Source organism: Canis lupus, chromosome 26 (genome assembly GCF_003254725.2).
Source record: "Canis lupus dingo isolate Sandy chromosome 26, ASM325472v2, whole genome shotgun sequence".
NCBI classification, from domain to species: Eukaryota; Metazoa; Chordata; class Mammalia; order Carnivora; family Canidae; genus Canis; species Canis lupus.
The window spans coordinates 36,522,159-36,537,293 of NC_064268.1; the positions used below are offsets into that span (position 1 = coordinate 36,522,159).

At 52.7% G+C, this 15,135-nt stretch overlaps 1 protein-coding gene across 12 annotated transcripts in view; it reads right to left on the reverse strand.

Annotated features, from left to right (window-relative positions):
- Nucleotides 1-15,135, reverse strand: part of SGMS1 (sphingomyelin synthase 1) — a 251,242-nt gene that overhangs the window by 26,083 nt on the left and 210,024 nt on the right. For all 12 annotated transcript variants that reach the window (XM_025441443.3, XM_025441442.3, XM_025441446.3 and 9 more), the window contains one exon: nt 8,198-8,961. In XM_025441443.3, coding sequence (XP_025297228.1) covers nt 8,198-8,820 — 623 coding nt within the window. In that variant the 5' untranslated portion in view covers nt 8,821-8,961. The remainder of the gene's footprint in view (nt 1-8,197; nt 8,962-15,135) is intronic.

A 15,135-nucleotide genomic window follows, 5' to 3' on the forward strand; every position in this document is an offset into this window, starting at 1 on the left:
AGCACCGTGGCCTCCAGCCTGTGGGTGCTGGGAGACAAGGCCACCCGCTGCCACGCTGGCTCCCAGGGACACTCGCCGGCCGCTGGGCTGCCAGGTGGCAGGGAGCCGTGGGACGGGCCCACCACAGCCTGGCTGGGAGGGCTGAAGCGTGACCTTGGGCGGTGACAAAGGTGGCGAGTGGGGCTGGAATGGGGCTGGCAGTGAAAGCAGGAGGTCCAGCTGAGCACGAGGGGTAGGGGGTGGGGGGTGTGTACAGGGGTGCCCCGCAGTAGGGGGCCACGGGGCCTCCACGCTACCCCCACCCGCGCCACGGCGTGCAGACACCACTTCCTGTGCTGCTCGGGCCTGCCGGGAGGAGCCCACCGGGCCAGCAGCTCGGCAGCTGACTCGGGAGGGAGGCGCGGTGGGGGTGGCCGAGCAGACGCTACAGGGAGGCGCCGCCCCACGGAGCCTGGCCGCGACCTCACGACCTCACGAGGCTGACTGAGGCTGACGGGCCAGCGGGGGGCAGACGAGGGGCTTCGCTGGCGGGGCTCCCCTTTAAGGAAGGGGGGAAGAGACCACCCTGGCATGCTATAAAATACAAGGCAAACACAACACCATTTAAAAACGCACACGTGGGGATCCCTGGGTGGCGCAGCGGTTTGGCGCCTGCCTTTGGCCCAGGGCGCGATCCTGGAGACCCGGGATCGAATCCCACGTCGGGCTCCCGGTGCATGGAGCCTGCTTCTCCCTCTGCCTGTGTCTCTGCCTCTCTCTCTCTCTCTCTGTGTGACTATCATAAATAAATAAAAATTTAAAAAAAAAAAATAAATAAAAAATAAAAACGCACACGTGGGGGGCCCCTGGGGGCTCAGTGCTTTAGCACCGCCTTCAGCCCGGGGCCTGATCCTGGAGACCTGGGATCGAGTCCCACGTTGGGATCCTGCATGGAGCCTGCTTCTCCCTCTGCCTGTGTCTCTGCCTCTATTTGTCATGAATAAATAAATAAAAATCTTAAAAAAAAAAAAAGTGCACATGTGGGGGTCCCCAGGGGCTCAGTGGTTTTTGCTCCTCCTGCAGGCAGCCTAGGGGCAAGCTGCAGTGCCTCCTTTTCTCTGGCGTGCTCAGTAAACACGCACACGTACGGCAGTGTCCGTATGTAACTCGGTCCCTTCATCTGAAGTCTTGGTTAAATAGCCTCTTACCATGTTTACGCTAACTTGGATTGCTGGGATTCCTGAGCTGAGGCAGCTCTTCAGGGTGAACCCAGCTGTCCCACAATTCCTAGGACCTAGACGAGCGTTAAGGTCTTGAGATCTAACCTGGACATGAGAGGAGCCCACCTGTCGGCTACCGTGGGAATGAGGAGTGAGGTCAAGCCGGGGCCGAGTCCGTCGCCAGCTCCTAGCGTGACAGGCGGGTCCTCCCTCTCCAGGTGATGCCCCCGTAAGAGGAGGCAGAGCGGGGCCCGCAGGAGCCTCGGGAGGTTGGGGTCACAGGGGAAGGTAACGGGACAGGGAAGGGCCCCAGTGAAGGAAAGGAAGCAGTATCTCTGCCCAGATAGCTGGCAGGTCAGAATCAGAGGGGGACAGATCTTGCTAGAAACAGAGGGAAATAAGGTCGGGCGCCTTGGTCAGCAGCCTTCAGTGGAAAAGCAAGGCTGGGGTTGGCAGCCGAAGGGATTTCCCCAAGCAGTGGCGAGAGGGCCCATGCTGTCCCCCGGGGGTCACGGGACCGCACACAGCCAGGGCAGAGCCAAGGCCAGTCTCCAAGCCATGGTGGACCAGCGTGTCTCCTACGTGCAGGGAGAGGACACCAGTCCTCATCAGGATCACGGAGCGGATCCGTTCTCACAGTGTCTGTCCTATGAAAGCCAACTCTCACCACCACAGGGCCAAGGCGGTACGTCCCCAGAGGGCAGGGGCCGGGTATGCCGGGTGTGATACCGAGGAGCCTCCCATCCCCGGATGGGGCCTGTGGGGCCTGAGGCACACGGACGGCGTCTCCACGTCTGCGTCACCTGCACTGGGACAGGGGAGCTACCACTTATTTTAGGAACTGACCAGGTTAAAAACCCAGTTCTCATTACTCAGCTAGTCTGGCATCGGCCACTCCAACAGGGTGATGGTGACCGCTGACAACATGGATGGAGAAGGACAGCGTGGGGACAGGTGGGCACAGGTGGATGCAGCACGTGTGCAGAGAAGAGGAGGAAGGGAGCGGGGTTCTGCTGCGAGCGACACGACAGTGGACCGGCCCCTTAACCAGGGAGAACCAGGGAGCCAGGTGCCCCAGAGGCTGCACAACATGGGGAGTCTGTGTCCTCAGGAGCGTGAGTGTGGACAACATACTTTCAAAAACAGACACCCACCAAAGGTAACCTCCCCACGGCTTTGCCGGGCTGGCAGCCACGTCGCTCGTGTCCCCAACGGTGCATGATAAACTCTAAAAGTCAAGGTGCCCTGATATCCCACGACAGACGCATCTCGCGGTCCACAGCAGCACGGAGTCGGTTTATAAGAGAGGCTCTTCCTGAAGTGGGTAAAAGACTGGATGGCGCAGGGTCGCGGGGAGAGCAGCGTCCCAGGGGTGGGAGTGTCCAGAGCTCTGGAGGACCTGACGGCAAGCGTGGAGACTTGAAATCACGGCAGGACGCGGACAGGAACTGTGCCCTAAACCGCCTCGGGCATCAGAAGACAGAGAGCCGAGGACTCCGCCCCATGCAGCTGGGCGCAGAGCGGCAGTGATGGAATTAGAGAGGGCAAAGGGAGAGAGCGGCTAGAGCGCGGCGTGGCCCGCCGAGCAGACACAGGCCAACGCACATCACGCGAGCAGCCGACAGCGCCGCTGCCCGCAGCACAAGGACTGTTCTGGGAAATCGGAGCCGGCTTCCAGAAGACAGGCGAACGCTGCAGCCGCCGTCTGCTCTGGGCACGAGGCGCTCGAAGCCAGAGCGTCTAGCAACGATACAACACAGCAGTCGTTTCCAAAGTGGTCTCGGAACGTGAATCACCGCGGCCCCAACCATCTAGACCCAGGCGGTGCCCTCAGACCATCGTCCTAGGAGACCCACACGGGGAAGCCGCACCTGCTTCCCTGGGACACGCGCACGGGCCCAGGCTCCTCTCCACGGGGACGTCCTGGCAGGTCTTACGTGGACTCTGCTAGCCCCGGTTCCCTTCTCCTGCTTCCCTACTGGCATGTCATTGACTTTCACAGAACCTACCCAGTAGCCGCGGTCTCTCTCTAACTCCTTGCCACCATTTATTCCGGAATGTTCTAGCCCATGCCCCAAGAAGGGCTTCAACCCCTCACACTTTCAACTCCATTCTGCATCCCAGCTATCCAGGGGCTCCTTTCATTCTCCCCATCTTTTCTCCACCAAAGGGCCAATATATGCTGTGACAGGTAATTCACTTACACAGTCCCCACCCCTAACCCCAACCGACCCGCACTCCTCCTCTTCAGCAAATGTGTGATCCCCAAGAAGCCGTGAGAGAAAACACCTACTGGGATATACGCATGACTGGACTTTGCTCCAAAATAAAACATATCCAAGCAAGGTTGTGAGAGCTCCCAACTTAGTGAATTCCTTCTCCTCATTAAATTCTAAATAAAATCAGGGATTCACAGAAAAGACCCCAAAACCTTGTATGAGAAATCCTGCAATGGAAGTCGCCCTGTGGCTACAAAACACAAGGAAACCCCAAATGCAGTAGAAGCCAGGGCTTCTACAAAGAGCTCTTCCCTCCCCACCAGCCACCACAAGATTTACTCTGCCATCCATCCGGGCCACCGCCACGGCCACCACTCCTGCTCTCCTGTGCTCTGTCTGGCAGCCAGAGCGGTTCTTTTGTAACACAAACCTATTCCTATCACTGTCCTCTGACGACCTACCACCAGCTTGGAACACTATCCCAGGTCCTTATCTGCTGCCCTCGCCTGCATCTGCCAGCCACACCTTGCTGACCTCCCATGTCACCGCTTCCTTTCAGCTCTGGGGCCACACATGCCCGTGGCTGTTCCTCGGGGGGCCTCGGAGCCCCTGTGCTTGCCATGTCTCCTGTCTAGACTGCGCTCACCCCACACACCTGCGTGGAGGCCTCTCCTTGGACTCAGGTGTCTGCTCAATGTCCCCTCCCAGAGGACTTTTGTCATCACCCACGTTGTCCCCACGATCCCCCACACCGGCTGACCCTTCTCACTGCTTTAATTGTCTCCATTCCCCTGACCACTATGGGGTATTATGCACGCATCCATGCATCCACGCATCCACCCATCCATCCATCCATCCATCCATCCATCCATCCATCCATCCATCCACTGCCTGCTTTGCCTGCCCAGAACAGAAGCTCCGTGAGAACATTGGGGGTCTCTGCTCCCTGCAGCACCCCTGGGGGTCAGTCACAGTGCCAGGCACCCGGAAGGTGGTTCAGTAGAGACAAGTTCAAGGAACAGATGACTTTTACACGAGCACCTTGTACATGGCCGTGTCTGTGCCAGGCGGTGGGGCATATGGATGAATGACAAGCGGGATGGATCCTCTCCCCCTAGGGACTTAGAACCTAGCAGTGAGGGAGACCATTCAGAACGAGTAGAAAGCTCCGTGACGTGAGTGGAGGAGTTAGAGACGAGGTGGGGCAGTCCAGGGGCCAGATCACGAAGGAGCCTGAACGGTGCACAGAGGGACAGGGCCTCCATCAGGGCACCCACACTCAGCACAAAGTGTGAGTGGAAAGAGCTAAAGAATGAGTCAGGACAGACAGAACACAGTGGCTGCCTGTGCGAAAGGAAAAGGAGCCAGTGCAGGTTTCCAGGAAATGCCACTGCCCACCCAGAGGGGAGAAGCTGGAAGACCAACACAGTAACTTGGTACAGGACAAGTTGGGCTCGTGGCACCTGTGACTGCGGAGTGTCGCAGCACCTTCTCCGGCAGCTCCCGGGGGAGCCCACAGTCCTGTGCCTCTGTCGCCTTCTCTGTCAGGGGCTCGCCACGCCCTGCCCGAGGTCAGGCTCCCGAGTCACGCACCAGTGCCGCCGTGTCGGCTAGATTCACTGTGCATGGAGGGCCCCTGCCGAACCCGTGAGGTCAATGTATTCTCTATCACAATTTCTGTAAACAAGGGATACCTGTTTCGCGATGAAGTCTGACCCAAATGCAGAGACTCCCCGGGGATTTTTCCTAGGCAGCGGCTTGAAAGTCCAACTGTAATGGGGAGACATTATTTACAGTTTTAACAATCAGAAAGTTCCCGAGGACAGGCGTTCTTGTTCTTTCCGCTCTGCAGTGTCGTGGAAACCCCACAGTGAATGTACGTATATGTATAAACACACATATGTACTAACATGAGGGGGTGCGTTAAGAAGGAAAGGAGGCAACAAATAAATTTCTAAGTAAATGACCAAAACTTAACATTTAACAGTCAAGGACAACGGAGCACGTGCACGGCAGGAGAATACAATGTATCTCAGTGGATACAATGCATCTCAAATTCAGGGTCAAGCTTTCCTACCACCTCCTCCATCTGGATGAAGGGCCTGCTGTTGGGGCATGTTGCCCACACTTTGGTGATCTCATTTCTCAATTAATAAGTCATCCTCTACAGTTTGATTCTGGGGGGCTCCATCAGTGAAGCATCTGTCTTGGGCTCAGGTCGTGACCCCGGGGGCCCGGGATCGAGTCCCGCATGGGGCTCCCTGCTCCATGGGGCATCTGCTTCTCCCTCGCCCTCTGCCCTCTGCTCTGCCTACTTGTATGCTTTCTCTCCCTCTCCATCTGTCTCTGTCCAATAAATAGATAAAATCTTAAAAAAAAAAAAGTGGAAGACACAGAAGCAAGAACGGATGGGCTGATTCCTTTAAGAGCTCTGAGACTCTTAAGGTCCGAGTAGAATGGCCCTTGGGAATTAGGGGCCAGCAGGCTTCACTCTGAGGAGCTGTGTGAATGGGGCTCCTGAACAGTAAAGCTCCCGGTGGAGGCTGGGGACCGGGGCCCAGGATTGGGAGGGATGGGCACGGGCAGAGCCAGCCGTCAGCGCTGTTCACCCAGAACAGCTCGAACCCAGAACGTTTCGTAGCTAGAAGGATCCACTTCCCTAACAGAACTGCCATATCTCGAGAGCAAACACCTGGGAGCCAGTGGGGAGGGGGTCCTCTCTGACTATGCAGGGGCCTCCAGAGGCCGGGGCAGGAGGCCAGGGACACACCCAGGAGAAGGCCAGGGGTCAGATTCTTATGCAACAGCTGGCCGCCCCTTCCCACGCCCCCACCCTGCCAGCAGGGGACCTCAGAGAAGACTTCCAAGAATCCTCAGGGGGGCATATCCTGCACAGAATGCTCTGCGGCATTGTATACAGTAGAGAAATCCTCCAGACTAGGAGGTCCTTATTTTACGTGTTGAGAAAAATGAGCTCCGGAGACTCGGAGGCTCGGCCTTAGCACCCAGCACAGTGGAGCACGGTGGGGGCGGGGGCGGGGACCCAGGCGGCCCTGCACCCCGGCACTGGCTTAGGTCTGCCCCAGGTGTGATCAGCAGATTCGCCGCTCACTGCAGGAGCTTAATTCCAAAACACAAATGACCACAGTACCAGTAAAACCTGACATCACAAAGCCTGAAGAGAAACGGTTTGAGAAGGCCCAGCTAAGAGAAACATAAATAGTAATATCCCTAAAGAAGTAATAAACCCTGTGGTGAGGACACTTCTTAGAACAATTTAAAATTATTTAAATGTCACAGTTCTAAAAAAAAATAAAATGAATAAAAGTCACAGTTCTGTGAAACATCTGAATGTGTACATCGTGTGATTGACACATGAGGTCGTCCTCTGGGGCAGTAAACTGCTTATGTGCGAATTTTTATGAAAAATTGGAAGACAAATTCGTAGCACACAAAACAACAGAAATCAGGAAAAACTCAGGAAACATCACTTGAATTGACCTGGCCTTTGTAAAGCAAACTGTGCTGGCATTTTTCTCTAATGGGATTTTGGGGGGGAAATGGCTTGAAAGTCAAAGGCAGATATGAAATCTGGCAGCTGAAAGTAATTAGTAAATTCTGAGCATCTCCCATTTCAAGAGTCTACCCAGTAAGTCTGTTAAAACTCAGCAAGCAAACCACCACGAAGTCTCCCGCCAGATCACACGCAGCCCAGGCCACGGTTTCTGCTTCAGACTCAGCCTGCTGTGGGACAGACCAACCCCACGGTGAACACGCCCACCTAAACGGCTCCTTCATAAAAGGGTGGGACGGCGCGTGCCGGCACCCGGGCGCTGCACTCCGTCCCACGGGGGAGACCTCACTGCAAGGTGAAAACACAGCAGGAAGAAGACCCATCGGTCCGCGGATACAGTTCAGCAGACTCTCCGTCTGTGTTTTGTTTTCCTGATTCAAGATGATTTCCTTGACATTCAACCGTACTGTGGGTCGTGAACCACGGTCCACTGGACACAGTGCGCTTCCCTGAGACCACTGCCAGCTCGCACACGTGGAAGCCCTAACCATGTCCACGAACAGGAAATGCAGACCCCGACGAGGAGGGCCCACCCGAGGGGTCTGTATTGGGTGCAGAGCCGGGGCGGGAAAGCCACCTTGGCTCCCTGTTACCCTAACAGGAGGCGTCCACGTAGAATCCCGAGAAACCCATGTGGAACGGTCACATGGTACTTCAAGCACCACACGTTCCAGAGGGTGGACAGCCCAGCAGGCTCACCCATGTCCCAAGCACCCACAGCACTCTGGGACCGCTGCTCTGCGCTGTGTGTGCGTGGAACGTCTTCACATACCGACTGCTGAGGGGCCCGCTGTCTGACCGCCTGTGGGACGGCGCGCAGGCCCACCCTCAGCAGTTTATCTGGTGGGCCAAAGACCCCGAGTTTGGGGAGTTTATCTGAGACTCCACAGCCCGTGCTCTCTGGCGGTTTCCTTCCTCGTGAAAACAGAACAACACCGTCTCAATAAGCCCATTCATCACTCTATGAACCTTGTGCAAAACAGCTAATGAACACCAGTATTTCCTTACAGCTGCCAGGGCTTTGGTGGGCATCCCGGGGCAAGCGGTTTAAGAAAATAACAATGAAAATTTAAAAAGGAGCTAGTGGGCTTCGATCCCTGATGCTTGATCACGCTCACCTCCAAACAGTGTGTCTCAGGTGTCCGCATCCGCCAGGAAGACCTCCCTCCCACCGCCCCCAGTCCCAGTGCTCCTGCTTTACTTACTTGTATTTTAAGAGCAGCCACTGAATTAACCAGAGTCCTACGAGGATCATGCCATTAATTTCACAGATAGAAAAGGCCCACTGCACCCGGTTAAAATGGTCAAAAAACGTGTCCGGCAGCGGGGGCTGCACCTCCTTGGGAGGCACTCGCTCGTGGACCACCGAGATCATCACCGTGGTGAGGACGAAGCAGGACAGCGCGTACAGGAAGGCCAGGCACGTCTTGCCCCACTCCATGGGGTACTGGGAGCGCTCGGGCTCGGGCATGGGGATCTTGATCATCTCCTTCCTGTAGCCGTTGGGCACCCCATTGGGCTTGGTCTGCAGGCCGAAGCCGCCCGTGGGGCCGGGGCCGGCCGCCCCTGCGCCCAGGTGCCCGTTGGCATGGCCGTTCTTGTGCGCCTCCATGTGCTGCTCCACCTTCAGCGTCTCGATCAGGTCCAGGAGCCGCTGCCCGCTGTCGGCCGACACGCGGCACAGGGGCGGCCGCGTGAAGTCCTCCCGGGTCAGGCCGATCAGGTCCCGGCCTGTGAAGTGCTCCAGGGGCTCACAGTACTCGGGCATGGCGTGCTCCAGCAGCCAGTCTGCCACCTTCTTGGGGGACCAGTACTCCACCTCCTTCATGGTCCCGGCGGGCGGGGGTCAGCGGTCCCGCGGCGGCGCACCCATGCTGGCCGGCCTCATGCCGGCGGGGGCGGGACGTGCGTGGCAGGGGCACGGGGCGGCTCTGGGCGCTCACCTCATGGCGCCCCCGCCGTCTTCCTTCTGCAGAGGCAAGACACACAGTCAGGAGTGGGCTCTGTGGCAGTCCCTGCAGGGCGCGGCGCCCTGGCCCGTCCCCCACCCCCCAGCCGGCTCATGACCTGAGCGGGCAGGAGGCGACACACCCGGAACAGGTCAGCGGGTCATCGCAAAGGGGCCTGCCGCACAGCCGGACCAAGGCGCTTCCCGGTGAAGGGCACCAGGGTGCTGTGGGGCCGCAATTCCCTCTGTGCTTACCTGCGGCCCGAGACAGCCTGAGACCGTGGCAAGTGTGCCCTGCCTGCCCTGGTCCTGGTGGAGAAAGGCTTTCAGGTGGACGGACCACATGGCATTCAGATACACGGGATAGTCACAGAAAGGCTGAGTTTGAGACCATCTGGTCCGACGACTTACAGTCACACGTGCAAAAATACCGACTCCCTTTTTCTCTACTTCTCTGCCACCTGTTTTTCTCTACTAAGCACGTATTACTTTTCTAACAATCCCTTATAATTTAAAACAACAAGAAGAGTCAGGAACAAAGACCTGGGTCTGTATCATTGTGCTGAGTCGAGTAGGCCGTCAGCAGAAGACCCTAATATGACTCAGCATCTCCCGTGGGTAACCCACTGGGCGAGCCTCCGCCTTCTCATCTGGAAAGGCAGCAACAGTCAGTATCCCCCTCGTGGGGCTGCTGTCGGTACTTTAAAAACCGTATATAAATCTAGCACCAAAAGGAGTCTGCTGATCCATATCCTTTGTTTTTTCTCAAACTTTCTACACTATCCAATAGTTACTATTTTATCTCACGATGAAAACACCCTAAGAGTGGGCTTTTTTTTTTTTTTTCCTTGAAAGATGAATGCTGTGCTAACTATAAAAAAACCTGCACAGATTTGTAGGCTTAGTGGCTAGAAACCAGTGATGGCCATGTTTCCAAGTGTGCCTTGTAGAAAAATAATCTGATAAAATGCTCAGTGCTTAATAAAAGAAAAATCCAAATTGTCTAGGAACCGTAAACTATAACCTCTCCTAGAGACAGCAGCACGCATTAGCATGTTAGAAGCCCCAGAAAATCCTCCAGTGACAAAACTGGTTAGCAGAATTTCTCAAATGGACTTCACAGGAGTCTGTCCTCCTGGCCACCACTTCTCCTCCCCAGTGACTCCTGTCAACTCCCGATGGAGCTCAACTGGGAGCTAACGACACAAACAAGACCCAGGTCTTCAATTTCAAAGCCCAAACTCAGCTCCACAGAACCCCGAATCAGACACCAGAATGAGGGTGGATGGAGGTCCACTCCCCATTTCCCCATCCAAATAACAATCAATGAAATGGCCGCGAAGCTCAAGATATTTTAAGCCTTGCCCAAAGGTTGGGTGTTCTCTTCTGTTCCACTGCCTTGTGTTACGTGTCCGTCTGCACCCGCCCAGGAGACCCTGAGCAACTGCGGATGAGCTACTGTCTTGAGCATCCACAACGCAAGGGCTCAGAGGTGCTCCCTCTACATGTGCTCACATCTCAGGAAATGTCCCTGACATCTGTCAACATGAGACGCTTCAAAAGAAAAATCCTACCGGAAATGCTACTGACATTGAAAACTGCTTCAAAATAATTTGGAGTTGAGGAGGATAATAAGGTAGATGGTCTTCAGAGAGAATATGAAACCCAAGTGGACCGCTGGCCAACTGAAAAGCCCTACAGAGGAGCCTGGGTCGTCACTAGTACCGCCCAGGGACAAGAAGACACAAGCTGAGTGGAAGTCCCGCCCAATGGTCCTGCAAGAAAGGTGATCTCCTGGTGTCACAGCCCAGGCCTCGCCCCAAATAGTCCTCAGCAGAGTGACAGGACCGGCAAGGGAACCTGCCCATCTTGCAGTGGCTAGGAGAACTCCAGAGAAAACTCCTGGTGGAATGTCCGGGCCCAAGGGCATGAAAGGGCTCCTCCCGTGGGCTCTCACTTCCCCCTGCCCGATGTGGAAGTCTGCCAGGAGGGGCTACCCCTCAAAACCACAGAGACCAGACCGATGCCAACGTGTCATTTCACTCCTCTCTGATGAGCAAACTGAGAGATACTCCCCTCTGAAGACTTAATCACTTTTACAACAGAAAAACAGCTAATGGTCGGAGATGAGATGGGGCCAGACTCCCACGTGGAGGAAGGAACACAGCCCTACAGAACGAGCCCATCGGGCAGCTTCTGACAGCTGGAGGGACTCCAAAGAGACAGGGAGGTCAGTCACTGGCCTCCTCTGATAACCAGGCCAATGAAATGATTCGCTCCTTAAACCATCCCAGTGCTTCTCCCCAGGTTGGCCTTCTCCATCCAGCGCTCTCCAACAAGTTCCCAATTTGCCCTCAGTCCTTGGGTCCTTCCCAGTCCTGTCCCCTCCCTGAATCCTGACACCACCGGGGTCGGCGACCGTGTACTATAACTGATGTGACTGATGTGAGTGCCCGGGGCCGCAGAGCACGCCAGCCGTGGGGTCGAGGAGCCTGCAACGGACACCCAACCCGGCCACCCCCCTTCCTGGCAGAGGGCTTTAATCCCGCGCCCCTTCCCATGGGCTGCTCCTGCCACGAGGATCTGATCAGGGAAAAGGAATGAAAGCTATTAACGACTCCAAGAAGTAAGTCTTGTTCTTGTTATTCCTGTTTCCTCTTGACCCCCACCCGGGCCCAAGGTGACATCTCCTGAATATGGACTGAGGCTGCCCCTTCCAAATGGCACTTTTAAAAGCCCAATCATTCTGACACACGAGTTCAAACAGCCTTCCAAATTTCATGAGAAAATAAACCTTTGTTTTTCAAGCAAGCTTTGAAGCTTGACTATAAAGGCCTGGATGCTATTTTTGTGCAGACGATTCCAAAATCATGTAAAAGGGGAAAAGGCCATTTCTCTGGAAGTAATTGCCTGGCAGCTGCTCAGCACCTCAAAGGCCACTGCTCAAAGGCAGGAGGACCCCAGGGCCCAGCTGTGGGAGGGGAGGTGGGAGGGTGACTTCCTCCTGGCCTCACACTCTCCCTCTACAATAGAAAGGAATGGAATATACTGTAGCATTTCTACTACCACCCCCACCCTCGTCCAGAAAAGCCACCCTCAATCCCTTACTGGGAGAATGTTAATAAATACTGCATAGCTCAAGTACTCAGACTTGGTCCTCAGAACTCAGAATCCGTAAGAGAATAAAATCTTTACACTCCCCAATACCCAATTATGAGCGATGGAAGAGGGGCTGGAGGGCTCGCTTGTTCATCCCCAAGTTTCGGATGTAAGTAGAGTGAAGTCCAGTGAGGTTGTGAAGCACCTAAACTCTCCTATGTAGCAGAGCTGTCCTGGAGGGAGACAAACACAGCGTGCTTTCCAGGGCCGCCCGCTGCAAACACCCAACAACCTCACAGATGTGAACATAGGTGAGGGGGAGTCTAAGAGTCTTAAAAAAAAAAAAAATTTAGAGTCCTGTAGGATTAAGGGCAGAAATGACATCACATACTCATTATAGATTCCAAACCCAGCAGGGTTTTCTATCAGACCCCAACTAAGTGAAAAATAAATCTGCTAAAACAATTTGGGTCCAATTATTAGTATAGATATTTTAAGCTTTAAGATTATAAAAGCCATCAGATAATATGCCACAACACACTATAAACTATTTATGGTTGATTATCAAAGCCAGCTCTCTAGAAACAGAAATGTAAGTTAAAGCAATTATCCTGGTAATGAAAACAAAACATTAACCAAACAAAATAACTAAATCATTTATGAATATGCATTTATCCCTACTTGAAAAGCACATACTATATTATCTTATCGTACGGCATTGTCTAGAAATAAGCATTGTTGTGTTAACAAAAAAATACCATACAATTTAACAATGAACACAAGTTTTCAAGAAGTAAAACACCACAGAATGCATAGCACAACTATGGAGCAATTGCTCAGAAAATCTGAGTTCTACTAATTGCTTTGGACCTTATTCTAATCCTACTGCCTCAGTCTCCCATAATGGAACAATTTATTCCATTTGCTTACTGCATTAATTTAGGGAATTTATGCACAACCGACAGTGCTTTGGATAACACAGAGTGATACATAAAAATATAAGAAATCAGTATACTGAATGTAATTTATTCTTTGAAGATTTGTGGAACTTTTATTTTATTTTATTCTTGCCATGTGAACCTACTTTTGTTTATTTATTTTTATTACTTTTTAATTTATTTTTTATTGGAGTTCAATTTGCCAATATATAGCATATCACCCAGTGCTCATCCCGCCAAGTGCCCCCCTCAGTGCCCGTCACCCAGTCATCCCCACTCCCCCGTCCACCTCCCTTCCACTACCCCTTGTTCATTTCTCAGAGTTAGGTGTCTCTCATGTTCTGTCACCCTCACTGATATTTTCACTCATTTTCTCTCCTTTCCCCTTTTTTTCCTTTCACTATTTTTTATATCCCCCAAATGAATGAGACCATATAATGTTTGTCCTTCTCCGATTGACTTATTTCACTCAGCATAATACCCTCCAGTTCCATCCTTCGTCAACCTTTTAAAATATATGCCATGAAATTAAGAATCGAGTCTTGACTATTTTTTTAAGGCACATGATGAACCCAAGACTGAATGCACTTACCTGCCGTGTCAGTGAAGAAACTACAGCAAAGTTTCAGATGTTTCTACATGCTGACAGTGGCAAATGAGAGAAGAAAATAGTGTGGGCAAAATTAGTCTTAGAAGCATTCTGTGAGCTGAACTTTCTGCTTCTTGCACCAAATTAGAAACAAAAGCAGAAGTAACACGGAGATTCTGGTCTTCTAGCTCAAATCATCAACTTAGCGCAAGATCAGAATTTAATGAATGTGTAGGAGTTCAGACCTTTAACCCGAAACTACCTGTGGTGCCTTGTTAAAGAGTGACACGAATAAGAAATCGACATTGTTGTTTTGAAACACACGAACTGCCTCTTTGTAAACACTGCAAGTCTAAATGCAAGTCTAAATGAAGGTCTTTACATCCCAGAACTTTCCATAAAAAGCCGCAGTAACCTAATGGACCTTCTAGGGAAGGCAGCCCGCTGCAACACTCAGGAGACAGGTACTCGATTCTTCTCCAGCCCAATGTGGAGAATACGCTTGAATGCTTCCCTCCAATCTAATTAGTTATAGTTTGTTGTTGTTGTTGTCTTGTTTTTTTGCAACTTAACACACAAAGAGTTAACCTAAATAGGCAGAGTTCACAAAACTGTATTTATCTGAAGAGAAAAGAACGGCTGGAACAACTGCACAGTTTCAGCTGAAGGACCTGCATATTAACGTCGATCTACAGTGGAAGAAACTACGTAGCTTTGATGCCTGAACCTTTCCATGGTCCTTTTATTTCACATTGCTCTGACACGCAGTGTTCACAATTCCAGAGTCAGACTGACTGGCAAACAAAATCGTCCCTTAGAACGAGGTCTATGCTGGCTGATTTTGCTGAGACGGGAGGAGGGCAGGGCTAGGGATCCATGCAGGCCTCTAGGAGAGCCTCAGGCGGTGGCACCTTCTCGCCCCCCACCCGTCTGTGTCTCGATGGCCGAGACCTAGGTTGCAGTGTCTGGAGTGTATTCTCTCTCAGCAGTTGCCCTAGAACTTAACAAACCGACAGCCTCCCTTTATGCGGCCCCTCCAAAATGTCCCATTCCAATTTGGTAGACCCCAATGTTCCAAAAGGAAAGAGAGGAGTCTTGGCTGACAAAAGTAGCACACAGGACGTAACGACAAGAAACCAGCCATGCCGACTGAAACAGGTATCATGGTTCTGGTCCTGCTCGGGTGGTATCGAACACAAAACTGTGCCAATCCATTTCAAGCAGAGTCCTACACCACCAGCGAGACCTGCTAATTCCATTTCCCACACCCTGAGCTTCCAATATGAGTCATCCTGGGACGGAATATAAACATTTAGGAACTAGAAAATTCAAAGAATCATTTATTACAGCAAAAATTAAAAAGACGACCTGAAAGACAAACAATAGGGAAAATTAAATACGGCATCATACCACAGAACACAAGCCTCCCCCTCTAGGACCGGACTAGATTTGTAGAGCTGTAGTGAGACATAGCTACACTTTTGCCAAACAGGTTACAAAAGACAACAATACCATTTCTGTAAACACACTTGTGTCACAACTATTCACTAGAAAGAAGGCTGGAAGGCA